The sequence below is a fragment of the Protopterus annectens genome, chromosome 3.part1, assembly GCF_019279795.1.
Source record: "Protopterus annectens isolate FY-2018-M chromosome 3.part1, PAN1.0, whole genome shotgun sequence".
Lineage (NCBI taxonomy): Eukaryota > Metazoa > Chordata > Ceratodontiformes > Protopteridae > Protopterus > Protopterus annectens.
In genome coordinates this window covers 1,505,429,948-1,505,455,434 of record NC_056732.1, presented here as the reverse complement: position 1 = coordinate 1,505,455,434, position 25,487 = coordinate 1,505,429,948, and the positions used below count along the sequence as shown (strand labels likewise).

Genomic DNA, 25,487 nt, shown 5'->3' with positions numbered 1-25,487 from the left:
ATGATGTGCCCATTCAACTAACATCTCCTGCTGAGAAACACCGGTCCAGTTGCTTATTTGTACTTTCATAAAATTAATGCAGTCTGTTTCTTCCAGCTTCTCTGGTATAGCTGAAAATCTCAGGTTTTCCCTACGTGCGCTGTCCTCTAACTCTATTTTTTTTAAACATCTCTTCCTGAGCAGTTTCATATTCAGTCAGCCTTTTCTTCATTTCGACTTCTGATTTTTGCAACTTTGTCATCTTATCTGAATTGTCATCTTATCTGAATATTTGTTTAAAGCTTCTTCCATTTTTCCAGCCTTTTGTTTGTGTTGCTATACTCCATTAGTGTTTTGTTAATTTTAACCAGGTCTGTATGCAGTTGTCTTGTATCATACTGAAGGTTACCTGAAGGTTAACTGAAGTCATGTCTGAAGGTTGCATTGCTTTTTGCTGAACAGCTGCAGAACTTTCCCCATTCACTGTTTCTTCTTCACTTTTTGTCGCCGATTTTTCCAGGTCTTTTGTATTTCTTTATTCCTGTCATCTAGGCAGTGCACGTACTAGCGAGTTACTGGAATTTACCCCTTAAACACGAGTCTTCTGGCCTTATCTGCTGAGTTTCTGTTTTCACACTGGGAGAGCTAGAAACAATCTCTTATTCACTGTGCAGCCATCCTGGAATTCAGAACACGTGTGAAAGCTTGGCCCAACATGGGACCCCACAAGTAGAAAACACTACACTGTATCTACCGTAGGTAAAGCAAATTTTGTGCTTAATAGCATTTGTATAAAACATGACATATACGCATGTTTATAGCAAAGCTTTTTCAGTTATTTTTGTGTGTAATAGAGATACTAAAGTAGACATCCCATATTTTCCATTTTCTTTCTTTCTTCTTCAGTTTTAAGAAGTGTTGGCACTGCAGTGTAAAAAAGAAAATAAATCCTGAACAGAAGAGTGTGATATAATTAAAACCTGATATGTTTTTCTTACTTTTGCACAGGGCATTGACTGGATTAAGGCCTTTGGTTTGATCTAACAACAAGTTTTAAGTGGAAGCAAGTACATAAAAGAACATTCCTTTAGCAAGTAAATGTTCATAGTGCAACATTGTTATAAAAGCTTTTGTATTCTGGAGATATCAAAAACAGTTGTTTAACAGCAATCTTTTTAAACTCATGCATATTATCTAGGTAGTTCCTTATTTTCTTTTTAGCACTTTGCAGTTGCAACTCTTTTTGTTCTGTGATATTCCCCTTATTCTGCAATAGTTTAACCTTTGTCAGTTCGTCTGAATAATTTTTGTTGCATCTTAACCATACCTCTTACTTTTGAACTCCACTCTCATGGTATCCTACTCTGTAGCTATATTTTCTGAAGAAATTTATATCTTCCCTAACAACTCCTGAATTATTTCCACTACCCATTCCTCTCTGTTTAACAGATAGTGGGGTAGCACTAGCGTCTCATTTTTATTTCATTATTGATCTTAAATAGTTACTGGATGCATATCAAAACTTTCAAATAAATACACACATTCCTATGAAATATAATTTCTGCCTAGGCTAACCCAGTTTTTCTAGCTAAATTAATATGCAAATTCCCTATGAGATCCTACAACTGAATTCATTTCTTCCATTCCAAATATTTTCACAAATTTCTCCAAAAATCTACCTTCTTTTGTTATATTTTCTCTTCTAGGCCCTCCAGATACAGGCTCCCTGTTGAAATGTCCGCCCTCGAAATGCTGAGTGCCAATAAGCCAGTAAAAAAAAAAAGCAAAAGTACAGGAGAAGAGAGACTTTTGAAAATCGTACTTGTCCTTAAAACTTCTTTTTGTGGGGGGGGGCATCCCCCCTGCACCCACCCATGTGGGGGCAAACCCCCAACACCATCAGAACTTATAAATACCAACTCTGAGATCGCCATACCTTGGGGAAAAGAGACTATTCAGAGAAGTGGCATTGGAGATTTAGTATATATGTCTAATCTTTTGGCCATTCAGTCTCCATATTTAGGGACTCGCTGTAGCGGGTCACAACATTTCACATTGTTACTTAGATATATCCTCACTGTAACAAATCAAATTTCAGTCCACATGTATAAGTAATATTCCATGCTGAAAGTTGATTTCCCCCAGAATTTTCTTAAGCTTCATTTTAGCAGTTTTAGGTGGAATATGAATCCCTGGAGCTCCTTTAACAATTAATAAAAGCACTTCCCTCTTACTTTGTCCCAGATATTCCTTTGAATAGCCATCCTGAAATCATGTTAACTTAATACAAACGCACAAAACTATGTACCTTTTCAAAAATTAAGTTTAACCTTCCTAATTGGAATTGTCCCAGATTGACCGCTGCTTTAATTAACCTACAATTAAGGCTTTCTGTGCTAAAACACATGATACAGCCTATGCTTCTACTTACACAAAGTGCTGCCTGCATTTGTCTTATGTTTATTCCGCTCCAAGGGCTGTGCAGCTTGAGGAACTGTATGGATTCCACTGCAGCATCTAGTGCATTTCCTGTATTTTGAAAGTCAGTACACAGAATATTTTATAGTTCTGTTATTATATTGACTAAGTTTATTCTCATGATCCACACTTGTATGCCTTATTGCAGATTTGAGATGTTACACCTGTCATGGAAAACTACTTGCTTGGTGGTAGAGTACATGCTTGCAAGGATGCTAGTTCCGGCCTTTCTTTTTGTGTTCTTTTCTGATGTCCTTCTGTTCTTATGTTGCAGTATTCTGCATATGGGTTTACCCTTCTAGTCTTGCATATGTATGGCCAGTATCCAAAAGCTTTCAGTCCCTCCTAGGTGCAAGAGACGTCAGGTCTAGGTGAGAGTCCATGGACCATAAAAGTAATGGTGGCTTGCACCAGCCCTCAGAACTTTCCAGCTGCCAGTCATACACCAGGTGTTCCTGCTTTCGCTGATGTCAGATTGAAGTTTCAAGCTAAGTACCCCGTTGGGAACCTTTTCAGTCTTCTTTATTGTATTACTGCCTTTTCATGTCATCCAGAAAGGCTAAATGTCAGTGCGGCTGTCAGATCCCTCATAAAGATGCCCACGATAAGTGTCTCTTTTGTTTTGGATGGTCACACAATTATAATGCCTGCCCTGTTTGCCAGGCATTCGTTCCGAAAACCTTGCACAGTCGTTTGCATGCAGTCAGTTTGTACCTAGAGAACCAATGTCTGAAACAACTTGCTTTGCAAATGGAGGGTTCATTGGATGTCGCCTCTGAACCACCTTAAAAGAAGGCCAGATCTTTGCAGCCTGTAACACTTGCTGAGCCTCTTCCGACTGATCCCCAGCTTGTGGCCATTGGCCTGGTCTCAAGATCTGGACCCTGATCCGCCGCACCGGATGTCGCGGGTACCTCTGAGGAACCTGTACTACCAGTGGGCAAGAGCATGTCCACAGAGGCTATTCTGGCGATCATTTCAGACACTAGGGGGGGACCAGCGTGTTTAGGGGAACCTTCCGATTCCCCGTCTCAAACTTTGACGCCCCTTGGGACTCTCAAGACGAGAGAAAAAAGGAAGCATATCTCTCAGTCAGCAGAAAGTATTCCAGACTGGCAGACCTTTAGCCAAAGCCTTTTCTCAGCTTTTATGGCCCTGAGGCCTACATCAGTTGCTTCTGCCCCTGTATCTTCTGCTCCGCTCCATAGTCCTAGGCCTCAACCTGCAGAGACAGTAACTAGGGAAGAGGACATCTGTTCAGATTCCTTAGATGATTCCCTCTCTTGTAATTCACAGCTTTCTTCACCCTTGAAATATGGATCCCCAGAGGGAGAATCAATAGACCCAGATTCCCCTCTTGAAGATTTGACCTTCTCTGAAACTATTTCTAAAATGAAGGAACACTTGAAAAATGGGAATCCCCAGACATGTCTGAAATGCAAAAGAGGTACTATGACCTCATTCAAATGGAAACAACAAGCCCTTCGGCCATTCCTCCTATACTGCCTGCCCTTTTAGATGCCTTTTCTTCTGCATCCCTCAGTCCGGACTCTCAATCTCCTGCTCCTCGTACAGCAGACAGACTGTACAAAGTCCCAGATTGTGCTAAGCACTTGATCAAGTGCCCTCCTGCAGATCCAGCTACCATTTCTGTATCCACAGACAAAGCTTCCAAACTCTTGCCTACCACCACCATTCTTCCTGCTGATAAAGACAGCAAAACCATGGAAAGGTTAGGCAAAAAAGATTTACACCTTATCCACCTTGGCATTTAGAGCTACTAATTACCAGACTTGTATGGCAAAGTACGCCCTGTCTCTTCTTGACTCTGCCACCAAACTGTTGGCGGACATTCCAGTCTCCTCAGCCAAATCAACTATTTCTTTTGTCCTGGCCCTTACAACCCAAGTCACCAAGCATTCCATTAAATGTAGCTATGATGCTGCAGAATCCTCAGCAAGGTCAGCAGCTTCAGCACTTTGCAGATACTCCTGGCTGCGCTTGCAACCCCTGCAGGCCTCCTCCAAGCACCCTTATCAAACCTTCTGTGTGACACTTCACCAATATTTTGGCTACAGACAGATTCATCAGGCACTGAAGCCACAGCAGCCAGTGATGCACCAATTGACAATGCTGCCTTATTTGGCTCAAAAGTAGCAGACCTTTTCAAATCACTACAACAAAAAGAAAAAGAGATGCAAGATCTTAAACATTTGCTAGTTTCTCCAATACCTAAATTGTACAGAAACTATCCTGCGAAAACTCAGTTCATCAGGAAACACTCCAGTCCTGTTCCTCAGTCTAGACACAGGCAAGCAAAAAAGAAAAATCCTCCAGCTAGAGCACCTCCCTCCTCTAGTCAAAGGACACCCTTTCAGGACAGGGCAGGTAGTGTCTGACTACCTGCCACTCCTGCCTCCCCCACCAGCTCCTTCCATCCCACTGTCTGCTCACTCAGCCAGCCCCAGTGCTTTCGGTGCCTAGACCTTTGGCACCAAGGCCTTCAGCTCCATTAGTGATCTCTGCTCCTTCTTCTCCTGCAGCCTTCACCATATTGGCACCAAGGGGCTCCTCGGTTCAGACTATTACTACTGTATCGGCACTGACCGCTTAGTCGGCGCAGACCTTGACCACGTCGGCTCGAACATCTTGCTCGGAACCAACGCCTTTATTGTTGACTCCAGTTTTGTTGGTTCCAGCTTCGGTACCGACAGCCACTTTCACACTGATCCCTGTGTCGGTGCAGACCGTGACCTTGGCACCGATGACTTCTTCGGTGCAGACACCCGTAGTCCTGTCTCTCTCAGCACTGTTGTTCTCAGTGCGGACTGGTGAGATGGGCACCGAGTTTGCCTCTTCTGTGAACAGGCCTGTTTCTCCCTCAGTCTCCGTGAGGTCCACTAGAAGCCTTTCCGAACATGATGTGTTGCATCTTGTGGATCAGGTGCTCTTGACCAGAGGTGTATCCCACACCCCCAGGAACTATCCTTCCTTGGGAGGTAATCACCCATCTCCAAAGACCCCTTCTTATTCTCCTCCTTCATTGCCTTTGAAGTCCATGGATATAGCACAGTCTTCCCCTTCTGTGGTTCCCTTTATGGATCTCACTAAGGAACCGCAGTTGCCTTCATGGCAGGAAAGTTTTGCTACGACCCAGGATGTCAGTTGTGACACGCATAATTTGCTGTTCCACAGCCATCCGGGGACTCCGGGTTGGCAGGCTGAGCCACTTAAGGAAGGGGTGACCCCTGTCCTGGACATTCACTCCTCTTCAGGTGGACCAGCCTTCCAACTGATGGAGAAGGCTTTCACTGCTGCTGGCAATACTGGACTGTCTATCCCTCCGCCCTCCTCTGGTACACTGGTTTCACAAGTCGCACCGAGCGGACACCGGGTACAAGGGCCTCAGGCCATATTCCCACAGGAAACTCCTTTTCCACTGTCTTCCCTAGCTTCTCCTGTGTAGGAAGTCCACCAGAAACGTTTGTGTAAGAGGAAGCACATGGACTCCACAGAGGAGTCCCTCACTGATTTTGATGAGGGGGAAGGATCCCCTCGGCACCCTCTGAGGTATCCTTTGGTGATCTCCTCAAAATCCTGAAACAGAGAGGTGACAGGCAGTCCTCTAATCTGACCTCTGAGGAATCTGTGTTCCTGCAGGCCTTTCGTGCCTGGCCCCCTACCTCCTGGGTTACTCCACCTGCCGATGAACCTGTCCGGCTTATCGTGCAGCGTGCGTGGAAGGCTCCTGACACCATCAAAGCTATTCCCTGGAGGCCAGATAAGATTTTGTCCCCCCCTGCTACGGATCCCCATTGGTCAAAAGGTCTTCCTGTGGATGCTTTGGTGGTGGCGGCCGCAACAAAAATGGATCTATAAAAGAAGAAAGCCAGACTGTCCATCCATCTAACAAAAAGTCCTGGGCCCTGGACAGGATAGGGAAGTGCAGCTTTGCATCAATGACCTTTACTATCAGGTCCCTGAATTATATGGCACACTTTACCGGGCTTCAGAGGGATCTGATTTCTAAGCTCTCTGAAACCTTGGCTGGTGCCGTGTCTGATGAGGTCTGTGACAAAGTGGCCTCTCAGCTGGCCACCATTGAGTCAATATCTAACTCCTCTATGCAACTGATATCTCAAACATCAGAAGGAGCAACTAGAGCAACAGGCTCAGCTGCGTTCTTGAGACGACACGCCTGGATGCGCTTGTGCAATTTCGGGGAACCCTTTAAGGCTTCCTTTCTTAACGCTCTGATTGAGGCCTCTTCTTTGTTTGGACCCAAAGTTAAAAGCAAACTGGCCAGATGTGAACAGGAGGGTAAGACCCTTTCTGCCGTAGGTGTCTGTTATTCTTCCCCTCAACGTGCTTTTTCCTGAAACCAAAAGAGTGGGAAGATTTGGTTCAAGAAATCTCAGGGTCCTTTCCGTGACACACAGGCCGAGTTCTGTACTAGAGGCAGAGGGGGGAAACCTCACAGGGAAGACGCTCCTTTTGGAGCAGAGGGGGTCCGCATAACCAGGGTTCCAGGGACTCTTTCCCTGGCTTAACCCTACCAGCGCTCCTGAAGAGCGGCCCAACTCCTTTCATCTGGAGGTGGTTGGGGGGTCATTTCTTCTTGTACTCTTCTGCCTGGCTAACCATCACCACCGATTCTTGGGTACAAAGGATTATAACTAGAGGTTATCATATCCCCGTCGATATTTCTCCTGTCCCTTCAAAAAAAACCTTCCCGACGTTCCACCCAGTCAAAGGGAAGAAGCAGCATTAGAGACAGAAAAGCTGCTAAGAAAGAGAGTCATCCATATAGTCCCTCCAGACCAGATAGGATCCGGATTCTACTCAAGACTATTTTTGGTGCCAAAGAAAACCGGGGACTGGAGACCAGTTTTGGATCTCAGTGTATTGAACAAGTTTGTGAGAATACAAAAATTCCGGATGGTCACAATACAGTCTATCCTCCCGCTTTTGGAAAAAGACGATTGGATGTGCTCGATAGATCTTAAAGATGCGTACTACCACATAAAAGTGGACAGGCCATCAAGAAGACTTCTGCGCTTCCGTGCGGGAGCCAGTCACTACCAGTTCAGAGTACTGCCCTTCGGACTCTCTACAGCCCCCAGAGTGTTCACAAAGTACATGGGCGTCGTCACAGCTCACTTGCGACTTCAAGGATTCCAGATGTTTCCATACCTAGATGACTGGCTAATTTCTGCCCCCAGCAGACATCTACTGGAAGAAGCCCTGGCATACTCTCTCCTCCCTGCACAAAGGCTAGGCATAACCATAAACTGGCAAAAATCCAATCTCATCCCATCTCAGTCGACAGAATTCATAGGGGTTATCTTGGACACAAAGAACTGCAGAGCTGCCATTCCAGAGTACAGAATTTTAAGGATAAAACAACAACTGATTCCAATCCTTTTAAGGGAGAAATCCACAGCTCACTTGGTTCTACAGTTGTTGGGTTCCATGGCAGCCTCCATCACCATTGTCCCCTTGGCCAGGTTTCACATGAGGCTTCTACAATGGCTACTGCTCACCCAATGGTATCCCTTTCAGCATCCTCTTTCAGCCATGATTCGAGTAACGCACAGGTGCAAACAGGATTTAAATTGGTGGATGACACACAATCTGTTACAGTGGTCTCGCCCCTTCTCCCCCCAGCAACCCAAGGCCACAGTGACCACGCACGCCTCCCTGATGGGGTGGGGGGGGCTATGTCAGGGACAGACAGTCCAAGGCACTTGGTCCGAACTGGAGGCCCATCTGCATATAAATGTTCTAGAGCTGAGGGAGCTGCTTCTGGCGTTTCAAGCATTCCATCCCCTGCTGCCATCTGGAACGATTGCAATTCAGTCAGACAACATGGCGGTAGTCTGGTACATCAGCAAGCAAGGTGGAACCAAATCTTACCCCCTTTGTCGAGAGGCCATGAGGATATGGCAATGGGCGATGGCTACCAACCGTTTTCTTCTAGCAACACACATTCCCGGGAGTTCCAACGTGATAGTAGACAGACTCAGCAGGTGCATTCTTCAACCTCACAAGTGGTCCCTGAATCCCTTGATAGTGGTGGAGATCCTCCACCGCTAGGGCCATCCTTGCTGCGACCTCTTTGCATCCCCGACCAACTGCAATTGCAGCAACTACTTTGCCCTGATTCCCCCTCCGGGACAGTCACCCAGGGACGCTGTAGTCTAAGATTGGCCCTTGGATCTTCTTTACACATTCCCACCCTTTCCCCTCATTCCCCAGTTTCTAAAGAAAGCCCATCGGTTGAAGAGCAAGGTGATCCTCATAGCGCCATATTGGCCTCGACAGATTTGGTTCCCCCTCCTTTGGCCTGACCTACTAGATTGACCATGGATTCTCCATCCAACCCCGGAGTTGATCTCCCACCCACAGAGCTGATTCATCCCAACTTGATCAGGCTGAAGCTCACAGCTTGGCTACTCCAATTCCCTTGATTGCCAGGCAGCATGATCTTTCTTTACCAGTATGTGACATTCTCATTGCATCTCATAAGTCTTCCACTAGAATTACTTATCTGAGCAAGTGGAAAGGATTTACCTGTTGGCTGAAAGATAAACAAGTAGATCCCTTGTCAGCACCAGTGTCGATAATACTAGACTATCTGGCTGACCTTTTCCAATCGGGTATATCGGCCTCTACCATTAGAGTTCATTTGGCTGCAATTTCTAATTTCCATGAGGGTGTCCAAGATTCCCTCTCTTATGTCCCACAAATTGTGCAAGACCTTCATAAAAGGTGTGAATCATCTGAAGCCACCTTTTAGAGAACCTATTCAACCATGGGATTTATCATTAGTTCTACAAGCTCTGACAATGCCACCCTTCGAACCAGCTTCTTCTTGCGACCTCAAGCATTTGTCAGGGAAAACTTTGTTTTTGGTTGCCATTACTTCTGCCAGACGTATTTCTGAGCTTCAAGCTTTATGTATCAAGAGTCCATACTTGATTTTTCATAGATATAGTGTCTCCGAGAACTAATCCATCATTTCTGCCAAAAGTGATCTCTGAAATGTCCATTAATCAAACCATTGAATTGACAGTTTTCTTTCCCAATCATTCAAATAGAGAGTATTGCCTACATACCCTAGATATCCACAGGCAAATCCATTTTTACTTAAACAGGACTAGATCCTTTCTTAAATCCGACCAGTTATTTTTGGCCTTTTCTGGACTTAGATTAGGATCTGCTGTTGCTAAGGTCACATTAGCTAGATGGTTGAAGGACTGTGTGACCTTCATTTATACACAACGTAATATCTCGTTGCCTACTACCATGAAAGCTCATTCAACAAGGTCGGTGGCAACTTCTGCTGCCTTCCATGCCAGAGCTTCTTTACATGACATCTGTGCAGCTGCAACTTGGGCTATGCCTCATACCTTCATCAGTCATTACAAATTGGATTTGGCCTCCAGCGGAAGAGCATCTTTCGGTTCTATGGTGCTCAGGAATGTCCTTCCATGAGAGCCTCCCAGGAATAGAGGTAGCTGGGGACTCTGTCCCATGCATAAGGAATGAACGAGGATTAACAATATCAGATAAAGAAGTTATTTCTTACCATAGCGTTCCATCTGTATTGTTGATCCTCGTTCAGTCATTACGACCCTCCCTCCTTCCCCCTCTTGTGACTTGTAGTGGATCTCACCATCCACTTCTCTTAGGTTATTTGACCAGAGGTAGCCTCTACCCTCTTTTGACTTGCAAACTCAATCTGAGGTAATAGGGAGAGGGGGATTATGGGTAAGAGTTTAGCTTGAGAGTTTAAAGCTGACGCGAGCAGCTCAGTTCAGAGGTCGGAACCAATACCCATGCGTAATGACTGAACGAGGATCAACAATACAGATGGAGCGTTATGGTAAGACATAACTTCTTTTTCTACCTCCACAACACCATGTCTGTCAGACAGACTGACCAACTTTTCATATCTTTCCACCCTAGAGCACTAGGGAAGACTGTGTCCAAACAGACTATTTCCACTTGGATCTCCAAGGCTATTACCTTCTGCTACCAGCACCATTGTAAGTCACTTTAGGGTACAGTAAGAGCCCACTCCACTAGAACCATGGCATCCTCAGGGGCTTTCTTCAAGGGCCTAGGTACCTCCTCCATCTTGGAGGCAGCCACTTGGTCTTCAATTCATACCTTCACCAAACACTACAAACTAGACTGCATCTCTAGGTCCAGAGCAGGGTTCGGTAGGGTTGTCCTGCATGGATTCCTGGAATCTGCTTTCATACCAGCCACCCTTTCTCAATGAGCTTTGGCACTCACCTATATACAGAATACTGCAACATAGGAATAGAAGGACATTGAAAAGTTGTGTAAGAACTTACCATAACCATAGATGTCCTTTTCCATGTTGCAGTATTCCTACCCTCCCTCTATCCCCTCTTATCAGCTATGTTTTCCCTGTCTGGATGGCAATGACTTGGCATTGCCCTGTTAGGACTGGCTCTGACTGGGGCCTTCAGTTTTGAGGGCTGGTGTGTGCCGACGTCACTTTTATGGCCCACGTACTCTTGCCTAGACCTGACATCTTGCGCATCTAGGAGGCACTGAAAGCTTTTGGATACTGGGGGTACGAGACTAGAAGGGTAAACCCATATGCAGGATACTGCAACATGGAAGAAAAGGACATATACGGTTATGGTAAGTTCTTACACAACTTTTCTTTCTTTTTATAAGGAATGTCTGTGTCGTCTCTAGCTGACAGTTTTTTTTTTTGAAGTTTCTACTTAACTAGACGGATACTATTTTGTAACCTCTCTTTCAGCTCTGATTAATAATTAATTCCCTTGGTGTGTGGAAGATATTCTTCCAAAAATATGCTGCTGAGGTATGTGATGATGTTTGCCAGCTGTTTTAACCAGCTAAAATTGTATTCTGCAATCTTTCACCTATGTGTGTAGTAGACAGTAGGCAGGTAACATTTCAGGAATCAAGTGCCACAAAAAGGTTGCCTGCTTTAGAAATTTCTGGCCAGCTAAGTATCATCATGCTAGATCTGCCCATTGCTGCAGAGAATTCTGTGTATCAGCAAACAGACCTGTTTAGAGCTGCTGTCTGGAATAAAGTCATTTTCATTCGACCATTGCAGTGTTGGTTTGAAGTGGCTTTATAATGCTGTTCTTTTGGGTTTTAGTTCTTCAACTTGTTTAGTAGTTTGTTGTGTATAGCATATCCCTACCTGACTGCTAGGAGCCTTCTCATGACAGTGAGTGTACTTTTCTCATACCTTTCAAAATATTTTCACTTATAGTGGAGTCCTATAGTGGTATGCATTTTTTATCTGGACAGACCATCATTTTTGGTAAATGTCAAACTGCAAAAGCAATGTTAAAAGTGTTCTGTAGAAATTTTGTTTGAAATTGCAGTAATATAAGTAGCTTTATCTTTGTCCATTGTATAATGACTCCATTGCATTTCTTGATACCAGCATTTGGAGTGCACACTTGATCATTTTCAATTCACTCAGTGTATGATCACTCATGCAAAGTATTTTCAGGTGTACAGATATGTGCCTCACATTTTACAGCTTGCTGTCTAAAATGCTTACAGATTTTTGCGCTTAGTGTGTAAATGGTTAACTTCGCATAATGGAGCTTGATGAGTAATATACAGGTAATGTTTGTGGTTTTGCTGTAGCATTTAGAATCAACATCTGTAGTGGAATATCTTGGGCCTGGATGGGATCTGCATTATATCCTTAAATTAGGACAATATTTCTGGAATAAACAATTACACTGTGATGAAGCAAACATTTTTTTCTTTTTATATTTATTTTTGTGTTTATTGTAATTATAACTCCCTTTTTATTTCCCTTAAAAAGTCAGATATCGTAAGGATATTTGGTATTTTGTAGGCTTTGACAGTCTCTGATTTTTGGTAAACTTTGTTCAGCACCTTGTAGTTCAACATTTATCAAAAGAAGTGCATCCTATTTCTTTTAACAGCAAATTAACTTTTTATAGCGGCTAAGAGACATAGTTAAGGTTGAAGATTTAAGAAGGAAAGTTCTTGCTTTGCTTTTGTAGATATTGTGTAGAATCACATTTATGAACCTCTTTCAGGCTTAAAGCATCTCACTTGTTTATCCCTGGACCAAACCAAAGTGACAGATTCTGGCATGGGAAGATACCTGGAGTCTCGTCCCTTGACTCTGACTCAGCTAAGTATGAATCAGACTGGGATAACTGAGAAGACACTATTCCTGCTTCCTTATTCTGTTCCACATCTGAAGCTGCTTAGCATAAAGAAGACCAAGGTAAGGGATTTTAGCTGCTACATGGAATGTAGACTGACTGTTTTCTGCCTATGTGACTCCCCTTTCTGTCAGGTCATTTGGTAGTTTTTCCCCTACTTAACAGTAAGCTCCAACTGATCACTTCCTGTAGTGACCAGTTAATCGAACATTGCTAACCAACTGTCCCAGTACATCTTACTGGATTTTAAGTCTGCATCTTGCACATGAGATTACATTAAATTTCATACCTTACTACATGCGCATGCACACACACACACACACACACACACACACACACACACACACACACACACACACACACACACACACACACACACACACACACACACTTTGAGTGGTTGCTGCATGGCCCTCTGCATTGCTTAATTTGCCCAGAGCTAGCTAGCATCTTTTCTTCATTAACAAGCTTTCCAGTGGCAAACTTACCCTCTCTGTCCATCCCCTCCACAAAAAGAAGGAAAGCTGGCCTTAGCCCCTAATCCTTCACTGGGCTAACCCCTGCACTCTGGCTGCAGGGTAACTTTCTGAATGAGCTTACCCAGATATGTTCCTTTAGAGCTGGGCTTTTAACTTTGGGAGCTTCAAAGGATAGAAGAGAAGGAAGTTCTCCCACACTGTCAGCTACAAATTGTTTTTTAATATTGCCCATCATTTCTGAATTTCCACCTTCCATTCGACATTTCATTTCTTAGTTGTATTTCTACATCTTAGTTGTATTTCTACATCTTCCCCACATTACATATTGTGATATTATCATTTTTATTCTTATAGCAGTTTATACTTCCACAGTACTGATTTGACACCCTTCATTTGTTACTGTAACTGTTGTATGCTTTTAATCCACATCATTTCATTTTTACATGGCAGTTAGTAGATTCTGTTATCTTTAATCTGAGCACAAGCTTAAATATGGGTTTGCTGCATTAACCTATGCTGTGTGTGTTATATCCTGTATAAGATTTAGCAGCCTGCTATCTTACAAAGCTTGAGGGCACCTTCCATGCACAGCAGCCATTAGTCATCTCAAGCTGAGCTGACTTTCAGGTTTGGATGTCAAGCCTTTCAGAGCTTTCCTGCTACCAAGGAGACTCACCCCTGTGCAGGATTTTGAGGATTGAAGGTTGGCTATTCCTCTGCAGATAAGTTCCATTTGGGAAAAGCCTTCCACATTACTTTTAAAGTTGTTTACGCTATTTTTTTATGAGAAACAACTGCTTTTAAGCTGACAAAAAACATTTTCCTTGACTGTCTAGTGACTTTTTTGTACTTGGCAAAAAATGTTAAAGCTGTTTTAAACTACTTTTTTTGGGTGTAAGCCAGAATGTTATGCCCATCCCTGTGGAAGCTGTTGCTGGCAATACTAGGTTTGTTTTCCATAACTTTCCTGTTAAAAAAAGATAAAAACTAAACAGTGTCTTGTGTAGGCTAGTGATCATTCTTGTAAGGTAGTTTCTGGTAAAAGAAAAAGAGATTCTTCTTTCCTTTGAAGAGGTTTACTATTTAGAATCTACAGGGAATGTGAAAGGACAAATGCATACTTTTCTATTCAGGTTTCTGATTCAGATTCTTAGAGTGCAGTATTTGAAAGTCCCTGTGAGAGATTCTCTTTTTAAACAAGCAAAAAAGTTTTTAAACAAGCACCAGACTCCACGCTCCGATGTTATAAAATGCTCCTTTAATACAAGGACTCCACACAAAGTAATATTCCAAAGTACACAATGACAAGACAGAAAAAATAGCGTGAAGTGCTTTTTGTCCGGTTATTATCCAGACTTCATCAGACAATCAGTGGCACTCAAACCACAGTTTAAAAACCCTTCGTCATAAAATGTGAACCTGTCACATCTTCTCAGCTTGTCCACCAACAATTAAAGGTGTATATACAGTGTGAAAAAATGTAACCAGTTAAGTAACTAACATCTTGTTTCAATTTAAAAAAAACATGTGTTAAAGTAAGTAAACTACATACAAATCAGCTACGCAAGCTCATCTTGAGACGCTGCTAAAATCAAAATATAACTATTCCTTCTTACAAAAGTAAAAGACACATGTCATCTGTATACAGAAAACTATCATTAAAATTATGTTACAAAATATTATGTTGTCTTAAAGTTATGTTAAAATTGTGTTAAATCACACGGTTCATCTCGAGTTGACTCAGAACACCAGTCACTACTTGTACTAAAAGAAAAAATATTAGAAAATATTAGATAATAAGCATAATCCTAAATATGAAGAATAATACTATATTATGCTTATTATGTAATATTTTCTAAAGTAAGTTTACTTACTTTAACACTTTTTTTTAAACTGAAACAAGACGTTAGTTACATAACTGGTTACGTTTTTTCACACGGTATATACACCTTTAATTGTTGGTGGACAAGCTGAGAAGATGTGATAGGTTCACATTTTATGACGAAGGGTTTTTAAACTGTGATTTGAATGCCATTGATTGTCTGATGAAGTCTGGATAATATCCGGACGAAAAGTGCTTCACACTATTTTTTCTGTCTTGTTATTGTGTACTTTGGAATATTACTTCGTGTGGAGTCCTTGTATTAAAGGAGCATTTTATAACATCGGAGCGTGGAGTGTGGTGCTTGTTTAAAAACTTTTTTGCTTGTTTTGAAAGAGATTCTCTTTTTGTCAAGTATTTCCAGAATGAACCATTGATCTGATGTTGTCCTTTTCATTCTCCCTTACCTGTGGGTCTCGGATCTGATGCTCGGCCACATGTTCTAGACTTTGGATCACAATCTCAAGCTCCTTCTTCTCCCATAATGTACCACACTATCCCTATCTCCTCAGATCTCATTTGCTGCCAGAGGTGGTAAAATGGAGAATTTTGATATCTCTAGCTGTAAGGAGTTTAGTTTTTTCTGTATTTATCTCTGTTATCTAATTTTATTCTATATTTGTGGTTCCGGTGGTGCAGCGGTAGCGTTGTCGCCTCACAGCAAGAGGTTCTCCCATTCGATTCTCGGCTGGAACACCTTCTGTGTGGAGTCTGCATGTCCTCCCCGTGGGCGAGTGGCATTTGAAAGACATGCGTGAATGGGCGTGCCTTCGTTGAAGGTTGGGCATCGGGCTGGCAACTTGGCACCGTAAAAATCTACTGCCAATCATTAGTGGACTGGAGTTCTGCTGTGGCGACCCCTAACTGGGAAAAGCCGAAAGAAGAAGAAGATTTATGGTTCCTTCCTCCCTCTTGATTGCCTGAGCTGTAGTTCGTGGTTTCCACTTGGCTGTTCAACAAGCTAGTTCTTTGATAATGGGCTGTCCTAAGACTCCAGCTTTACTGATTTACTTTTGTTTGGTTGTCACTGTGGTGCAGTAGAAGCTTTCTGACTCTGGGCAGGGACTTCTCTATTTCTCTCTGGCCAAGAATGCAGCTTATTTTTTTTCTCTGCCTTGGCTTCTCGTTCCAGTTCTTCTGTCACCTTCCTGCCTTGCCTTCTGCATCTCTGGGACACTGAGCTGTGAGTGACTTGTTCAGGATGGAATGTAATGTTTTTCTGTATGGAGTTGAAAGTAAAGGAATTATGTCATCCCTTTTTACCCTTTGATGAATATTATTAAATCATAACCTTTCAGACAAGGAAAATTTCAAAACGTATCTGTTTTTGTATTTGCGAGAGTTCCTTTCTTTATTGGGGGCGTGCCATTTGTGACTGTGTGTTGCGGGCAGCATTTCTCTAACGTCCAGTTTTTTGTTTCGAATTTTTTATCTCTTCCTCATAAAATTTGTTGTTTTTTTGGCAGACCTTTAAATAATGACATACTTTGAGGTTTCAGACTTCAATCCATCAGAATTGTCGACGGAGTTTTACTGTTGTTTCTGCTGGGTTTCTTCTGTTGATCTTTGGAACCAAATTTTTTTATGGTGAGGACTCTGGAGTGGCTAGTCTTCTGCGACTCGGTGATGATTTCTTTAAGGGCTCGACCCCTTTTTTATAAAACAAATCAGCAGAACAGTCAAAGTATTGGAACCCCCAAACAGGTTTTTCGGATCCCAACCCCCTCGAATCCTAGGTTCCTAGCACTACCTTCAGATCCCAAGTTCTCCTTGGATCTGTAAGGTAGCTCTGATAAAGTGTCTCAGCTTACTACATCCCTCATTGGATCCTAAGCCTCTGGATCCAACCGTCTGGAGCTTTTCGGGGGAGGCGTACACCTCTGGCTGCCCCCTTGGATCAGGAGCCCTGCCTCTCATTTTCGACCCTGAGTATATGGTTTCACTCTTTGGAACTAAGGTTGTCAGAGCCGATGTATGGCAGGCCTCCTAGAAAGAACTGAGCTCTTTTTTGGATCCGGTACCTTTGGATCCAGAGACATCCCTTGGATCTGATGATTTCATTTTCTTGTCCCCTTTGGCCACAAAAAAAAAATAATGATGTAGTTAGTTCTAATGCATAGCAACACACGTCCTGTTGTTCTAACTGCCTTCTTGCTCATACAACAATCTGTTCTCCATCTTAAAATATCCCTTGAGCTGCATACCTCTCAACTGTCCAGTTTTCTCAGAATGTCCAGATTCTTGTCTCATGTTTCTGGTTTATTCCTCATAAAATTTATGTTTTTCTGGCAAATCACTGGGAGGATCTGAGGTTGGAAGTCACTAAATAATGACATACATTTCAGTTTCAAACTTCAAATCCTTCAGAAAATGTACATTAACAAAACAGTTGTTACTCTAGCAATTTTCTAAGTTTATAAGAGCAATATTTAAAAATTTGCCCCTTTCCCTTTTTTTTGCTAAGCATGGTGGCTTATTTGGAGAGCCTATGCCTTAAGCTCTATGGTCAAGTATTGGGAGCTGTCTTCCTGATACTGCCTGGTTGGTATTGACCTGTTTTCCTTACATATGGGGGTCTTCAGCAGACATGGCGTTCCAGACGGTCTACTGTTTCATAGCTCCATGCAGTTACTCCTTGCAAATAGTCCACTTTTACGATCCGGTGTACAGGTTTGCTTCAGTGATTTGTGTCTGATCCTGATTCACAACCCCCCACATGGCTCCATCATTATTTCAGTTTTCTCTCCCTAGCACAATGGTCCAGGATCTAACCTACCTTTTTTATTTTCTCCTAACGGCTTTCAGCTTCACACAGTAATAGAGATCTTTCTCTTTCTTTCTCTCTCTCTCTTCCTCTCTCTTTCCCTTTTGTTTTTTTGTGGCCAGTATTTGCTCCAAACTATGGTAACCACTCCTTCATTATTGTTGTTTCCAGGAGAACGTTTACTTTTCGGATTGCATGGGCGAAGAAGAGAGTTCCGGACCCTCTTTTTGGCTTCTCATGCAGGGGTGAAGGATCCTCTGGTTGCCCTTGGAGGTATTCTGTTCCATTGTCTCCCTGTACAACATGGCAGTCTCGCTGGATTTTTCAGAAGCGACCTGTCTCACACTATGAGAGTGAAGACTAACCTGAGGTCCCCTTTAATACTCCCAAATGCTTGCCAAACAGCTGATCCAAGTACATACACACTGTTGTACTATCTCTTGGATCCCCAGTAATTCCTTACCTCTCCTTGGTTGAGATTCATTAAGCAATTTTCTAATTCTTTTTTTGCTTCCAATTCTTAGGAAGACGTCAAGAATTTCTGTCCTCATTCATCTACTACATTTGGAGCATGGTAGTCTCCTTGTTCAGGCCACCCAACTAAGACACACCTACCTGCAATGAGCAGGAAGGAAAGCGTGGTTCCGGAAGCCCCAGGGATCCTTTCAAGATCAACACGGGGACACTTCTTCCAGTGTCAGAGGAGAAAAGTTTCATAGTAGACTCCACCTTACACACAGAGGAGGTCTGCAGAACCAGGGTTTCATAGAATCTTCTCCAGCATGCTCTGTCAGTGCTTCTGATGTTCTGTCTGACTGTCCGTCCTTGGTAGACAGTCGGGGGGGGGGGTCATGCTTCATTGCACATGGACGCCTGGATCATTCTAGCAAACAATGCCTGGGTGCCAAGCAAAGTTTCCCAATGTTATTACATCTCTTCTTCCCCTCCACCATAGCCTTAAGGGTTTTTACCAATGCATGGCAGTTGTGGCAGTTCACCTGACACTCAAACGTTTCCAGGTGTTCCTGTATCTGGATGACCGGCTTTTCACTGCCCCAACTAGGCGACAACTTCTACAACCCAGGGATTACTTGTTTCAGGTCTTCATCTCCTTGGCCATTACCATAAACCTGGCCAAATTGAACTGATCCCTGTACACATTTTTACAGGCATCCTAATGGATACTGCCAATCAAGCTTAAGAATTCAGGTGTGGGGCTTCTGTCTCTTCCATCCCCCCCAGCGAATCTACTCTTCAAGCTCTCAGTTCAATATCAGCTGGCACTCTTTTAGTTCCTCCAACAAATTTCTTAATCTGAATCCTCCAGTGCACCTTGGTGGTGCAGTGGTTTATTTCTACCGACCTCTATCTGTTCCCATACACCCCCCCCTCGAGTTTGCAGACATGGCTGGTGGATCTATTTGGACTACCCTCTTCTAGGCAGGACGTTCTCTATTTCTCCCCAAATAGTCACAGTGACCACTGACTTTTCCCTTCTGGGGTCAGGGGAAATTTCAAAGGAAAAATTGGTTCAAGACACATGGTCTTCCTTGGAGACCAGACTGCATATCTATGTCATAGAGGGTAGAACAGTCCTTCTAACATGCCATCTTTTTGGGACTTTCTCCTCTTTGGGATGATTGCAGTACACACAAGACAACATGTCTGTAATCGGGTTCATCATCAAACAAGGAGGAACCCATTTTTATGTCTTGGGCAGGGAGACCATGAGGGCCTGAGAATGATCTCTTTTTTTTTCAGACCCCTTACTAATTTCAAAGCATATACCGGAGAAATCCAGTGCCATGACAGACAGACTTGGCAGGTCCATTCTGACTTATCACGAGTGTTCCCTCAATCAAACAGTGGTGAAACTGAATTTCAGTCTTTGGGGCCAACTTTACTGTGACACCTTTGATTCTCCCCTAACCAGCAAGTATTTTGCTCTGATTCCCCCCTCCAGGAGAATCCCCGAACTAGGCTATGGTTCACGATTGCCCCCCGGTCTTCTGTACCCCGTACCTTTCTACTGTCTGTCCTGAATTTCTAACCATCAAGCTGCAGAGTTCCATCATCCTCTTTGCCCCTTCTGGCCTTGTCAGGTGTGGTTCCCCCTTTCTCTGGTTTCATCTTAAATATTTGCCTTGGATTCCGGGGTCCAATCAGGATCTCCTGTCTTGCCTGTAGGACATTAAGCACATAAATCCCCTTGCCCTCTAGCTAACTACATGGTTCCTACCCTTCCAGTGAGAGTAATATGGCCCAGGCTCTTTTCTCCTGTTCACGATATTATTTTGACTTTCCAAATCATCTTTATTAAGAAAGTCAGTAGAAACAAATGGAAAAGATATTCTTTATAGGCTTCCAAATAAAATATTGATTCCTTCCTCACTCCTGCTTCAACCATCCTTCATTTCCTCGCTATATCCAATTTTCATGCTGAAAGTGAGTCTTTTTTTCTGTCAACTTTCAAGTTGTGCAAAACTGTTATTATAGGAATCTTTTTGCTTGAACTTTCCGTATAATATTCCTTTCCTCCTTGGGGCATCAGGGTTAAAAAAATGACATCCGTCTTGTTGCTTAAGTATCTTTAGAGACCAGCATTAAATAGTCCATACAACTGCCAGTTCCCTCTCCCAAAGTTACTAATAACGGTGAATATATGCTACACCTTTTTGATGTTGATTGACAATTACATTTCTGTCTCTCAAAATGAAACCGTGCAAAAGACTGACCAACCTTTTGTGTCTTTTTTTTTTTTAACCGTTTTTGTTACTAACTGTAGTTTTGCTGTTTTATTACCAAATGGTTTGGATTTTCTTCTTCATCCTACAGCCATATTGCCAGCTTTATACCTTCCATATCTACCTTTCTTCTCAGTTTTTTATCAAAGTCATTGGCATTGCAGTCACTTTGTGAAGACACATGCACTTGTTATACATTATAAGTTTGGCATTATCTCTAGAAACATGACCTCTCTTTGCTTGACAATGGTCCAGCATATCCTTCTTTGAAGGCCTCCCAAGAGTTATGTTGCTGGGGATCCTGACCCACAGGTGAGGAAGAATGAAAAGGACAACATCAGATAAATGTACTTACCATAATGTTCCATCTGTGTTGTCCATTTTCATTCTTTCTCAACTTCCCTCCCAACCATCCCCCGGCCTAGTCATTCTTAGAACAATATTTGGAGGATAACACAATCTTCATATTCCAGGTTTGAGCCTTTATATATTTCTTTACCTATCCCATCTTTTGCCTAAAATCAATAGGCAATGAATAGCAAACTTGATCTGAGGAGATAGGGACAGTGTGGTGCATCATGGGAAGAGGGAGGAGCTCAAGATTGGGATCCAAAGACTAGAAGATGCAGCCGAGCCAAATCTGAGACCCACAGGTGAAGAAGAATGAAAACAGACACAGATGGAACATTATGGTAATTATATAACTTCTTTTTTTCAGTGAGAGAACACTGACTTTTCACAGTACTTTAGAAAATATTATAATTTATTACGACTGGAATTTCAAAAACCCTCACCCATCCTCCCAGTGCTTTCAGCTTTGGAGGATGTGTTTGTCATAGCCTGTGGTTTCCCTGGCAGCCAACCTGCTACCACTTAAAGTAGATAGTATACAAAGGTCCTCAGTCTTTCAAGTTTTTATACACTAATCCCAGATCTGACCCAGCAGATGTAGCTTTAGTTAATCCAGTTGGTGCCAAGCATTTTATTAATTCTAATTCTTTTTCTGGTACAAGAATGGTAAAGCTGTTGATAAGTTTCGGAAAAAGCGTATGGTTCTGCAACTTTGAGTTTTAGAATTTTGAATCATCACAGTCATATGTTAAAATGTATACTGACTAATTGTAAAAGTATGAGGCATGTTTAGGCTGCAGTTTCCTCTTGTGAGAAAAAAAAATCTGCTTTGTGTAGTTTAGTTTCTTCTGTTTTGCAGGTCACTACTCATTGATTGAAGTGTGTTTATGAATCTATAGATACTGCCTCCAGGGCTGTTTTACAGTGGTAAGGTTTTGAGGAGTTTTGCCTGGCTTGCATTTGTAGAACCTCCCAGAAAATGTCAAAAATGAAATTTTGAATTCTCCTTTGCAGAGAGATTTAGTTTCAAGGCCCTCTGCTGCAGATGTTATCAAAAAGTATGATGAGAGAGGTAAGCTGATTCAAGGAATCACTCAGATTTTTTCAGTCCTCCTTCTCTAAATTTTTCCAAGGGATTTTCTGCTACCTTGGCTATTTTTGGCAAGAAACAAAATAAACCATCTCAGTGGAGTGCTGGTAAGTAGACAAAATGCAATGGCAGGGAGGTTCCAAAAAGAAAGCACAGCCCTCCCAGAACGGCAGAACGACTATTACAAGAGAACTTGTCCCCCTCACACTTAACCACTTCTAGAAAGTCGAAGTCTGTTTCTCTTTTCGTAACAGATTGTTTCAGACAGTGGGTCCTGAATATGATTCATTCAGGATACGAATGATAGTGGAAGGAAAGTTCTCCTTTTCAGGGAATTCCTCCTCATCTCTAAGACCAAACACTTCACTTTTCTCCTGTTCTATATCATATGATATCTCAAGGGGTAATAGAAGTTTTTCTTACTTTCAAGATGGGGAAAAGATTTTATTAAAGATTGTTTTTAGTGTCAAAGAAAGAACAAAAGAAAATTCCCGGAGATCCCCAGTTCTGGACCTTTCTTTCTTGAATCACTTTGTGATAGTTCCCATGTTCAAAAAGCCTTTGCTTCACAATCTGTTACACCTTTTTCCTCATTTGAGTTTTCTGGTAACCTTGGGTTTAAAAAAAATACATATAATCACTTTCCTATTCATCCAGATTTCAGCTATTTTTTAAGGCTTGGGTGTGTTTGGATCACATAATCAGTTTTCTGCCTTACCCTTTGGGCTATTCAGAGCACCAAAGATGTTCACAGAGTGTCTAGTTCCTGTTATAGCCCATTGCAGGCTGTACAGTGTCTGCATTTTTCCATGCTTAGATGACTTGCTTATCTTTGCAGAGTCTTTTTCAAAGTGTCAGGAATATCTCACCTGAGTAAAAGATCTCCTACATAGCATGGGATTCCAAGAGAGCATTCTAAAATCATTTTTGACTCTATCACACAGTATTGTGTTTCTTGGGTACTTGCCAGACACCTCATAACAAATAACTTTTCTTCCACAGGAAAAAATGGATTAATATTTACATATACTCCACTGGTTTTCCACTCGTGCTTCTGTTGTGGTGAGGGAAAACCTTAGGAGTTTGGGTATTATGGCTTTCATAATTCTCATAAATCATCTTGCACGATAATACATGAGAAAAATACAGTGGTATCTGAAATCTTGTTGGTCCCAACATCAGCACCCATTATCTTTTCAAATCTGATTCCTGGGATTTGTTAAAAGAGAGATAACTTGGTGGAGACATTAAATTTCTTTGAATCCAGGTCTCCCATTCTCCCTTCCTGCTCCAAAGCATTCAGTCACAAAAAATGCCTTGGACTTTTCTTGGGAAGCAGTGTCAGTAGGATGAAAAGTGCAAGGTCTCTGGGACAAAAAGACCAACCAAAACACATAAATATAAAAGAGGTGCTCACCCTTATAGAGGCTCTCAATTCTCTGAAGTCATCTGTGGTCTACAGGACTTCTTCAGTTAGTTACAGACAATACCACAGTGATATAGTACATAAGCAAGGGAAAGCAAGATCCTACCCTGTGTGCAGACTAGCCATTTTAGCATGGGACATAGTTTTACAGCACAATCTCATTCTACAGGCATCTTACATTTCATGAGAGCAAAACTGTGTAACAGATAAGCTGAGCAGGGCCAGGGCATACCCTTACAGATGGGAACTGAATCAGGGGTCTTCCAAATTTGATCCAGTTCTGAGGAATTCCTTAGGTGTACCTTTTTACCGCCTGTCTAGACAATTAACTGGCAAAATTCTGTTCCAAAACTCCATGCAAGAAGGTCTGGAAGACAGGTGCCTTTTATTTTCCTTAGACAAGAATGTTCTTGTATGCTTTTCTGCCCATTCTGCTGGTATCCCAGGATACATCTGAAGATTCAGAAGGACTCCCCAAAGGCCATTGTTGTTTTTCCTTTTTTTGGAAATGGCCAGGGACCGTTACTGCAAGCTTCCTCACAGACTTGATTGGTTCACACAAGAAAGGGTGTTTGATACATCCTGACCCTAAACAACTATAACAGATTGCCTGGATGATAGGGTCTTAATTCCTTTTAGGCACCTGTTTTCTGAGGATGTGAATCAGGTACTAATGGAAGCAAGAATGCCTGCTATTAGAAAATCATATGCAAGCAAATGGAGAAGGTTTTCTAGTTGGTGCTAACAAAACAACCAGTACCCATACAGGGTGAGTGTTTCACTGATTTTACAGTATTTGTGAATTGCTATCCTAGCCTTATTTCTTTATCAAGGTTCATTTGTTGGCCGTTTCAGCATGACTGTCCATGGACCCCTGACTTTCAAAGCAGTCTCTTGTGAAAATATTTTTGAAAGGAATGATACATTAGAAGCCTTCCAGAAAACTGGTGGCTCCTCATTGGAATCTTAATTTTGTGTTAGAGAATCCAGCACTTGCTCCATTTGAACCAGCTTATCCAGCTGACTTGAGGTTCCTAATGTGAAAAATAGTTTTGCTGATTGCTGTGAGCTCTCAAGAAGAGTAATGAGTAACGCTCATATTTCACACAGATAGAGTTTCTCTGAGAACCAGTATTGTTTTTATGCCCAAAGTGGTATCCGAGTTTACTTTAAGCCATACTGTCCATCTCCCTGTTTTCTTTCCAAAACCTAAAAATGAAGGAGAAGTAATCACCCATACCTTGGATGTGCCCAGACAACTCTGGTACCATCCTGATAGAATAGTCTTTCAGAATTTCCAGTCAGTCGTTCATTTCTTGTGAAGGTAAGAAGGTACAATCTGTGTCAAAGCAGACTGTTTCCAAATGGTCATCTCAGGCTATTAACCTTTTGTTATTCCCATAGCAACAGAACTATTCCAGGAAAGGTCAAGGCTCATCCTGTTGGGGTCTTGGCTTAATTTATGGCTTTTTGGAAAGGGGTGCACTCTAGAATTATTCTATAAGCAGCCTCTTGGTCTTCTGTGCATACATTTACAAAGCTCTATAAGCTAGATTCCTCCTTCAGGTCTGGGCAGGCTTTGCTTGGACCAATTTCTAGGAGCACTTGGACCCTTCCCCTTCCATCTGTCAGTTGTTTTAAACTGAGGATCTGTCCATATAGCTTAAGCTACTGCAACAGTGATCAGCATGAAGAACACAAGTGCAACTGTGTAAGTAAATTTACCATAACAGTAGATGTTGAAATGATCATTACTGCAGTAACTTCACCCTCCCTCTATCCCCCCCTTTTTTTAACACCTTTATTGAATTATCACTTTTGACATAGGCAAACTTATATTTATATAAAAGTAATCAAACCATATTAACAAGTTCACATTTACAAACATTATACATCACATATATTGATCTGTACCGTATAATCAAAGCAACATTACACAATTTTTCAGTTCCTGCCTTCAAAAATTTCATTTCCTGCCTTCTCTTAAATTTCTTTCCTCCTTCAAAATGTTTTTTTTTCCTGCATGTATTATTCTTAGTTTCCATTTTTATTCTATGTA

At 42.2% G+C, this 25,487-nt stretch overlaps 1 protein-coding gene across 5 annotated transcripts in view; it reads left to right on the top strand.

Moving 5' to 3' along the window:
- LOC122798540 overlaps positions 1-25,487 on the top strand; it is a 1,608,245-nt gene that overhangs the window by 1,122,256 nt on the left and 460,502 nt on the right. For all 5 annotated transcript variants that reach the window (XM_044067582.1, XM_044067581.1, XM_044067580.1 and 2 more), the window contains one exon: positions 12,561-12,754. In XM_044067582.1, coding sequence (XP_043923517.1) covers positions 12,561-12,754 — 194 coding nt within the window. The remainder of the gene's footprint in view (positions 1-12,560; positions 12,755-25,487) is intronic.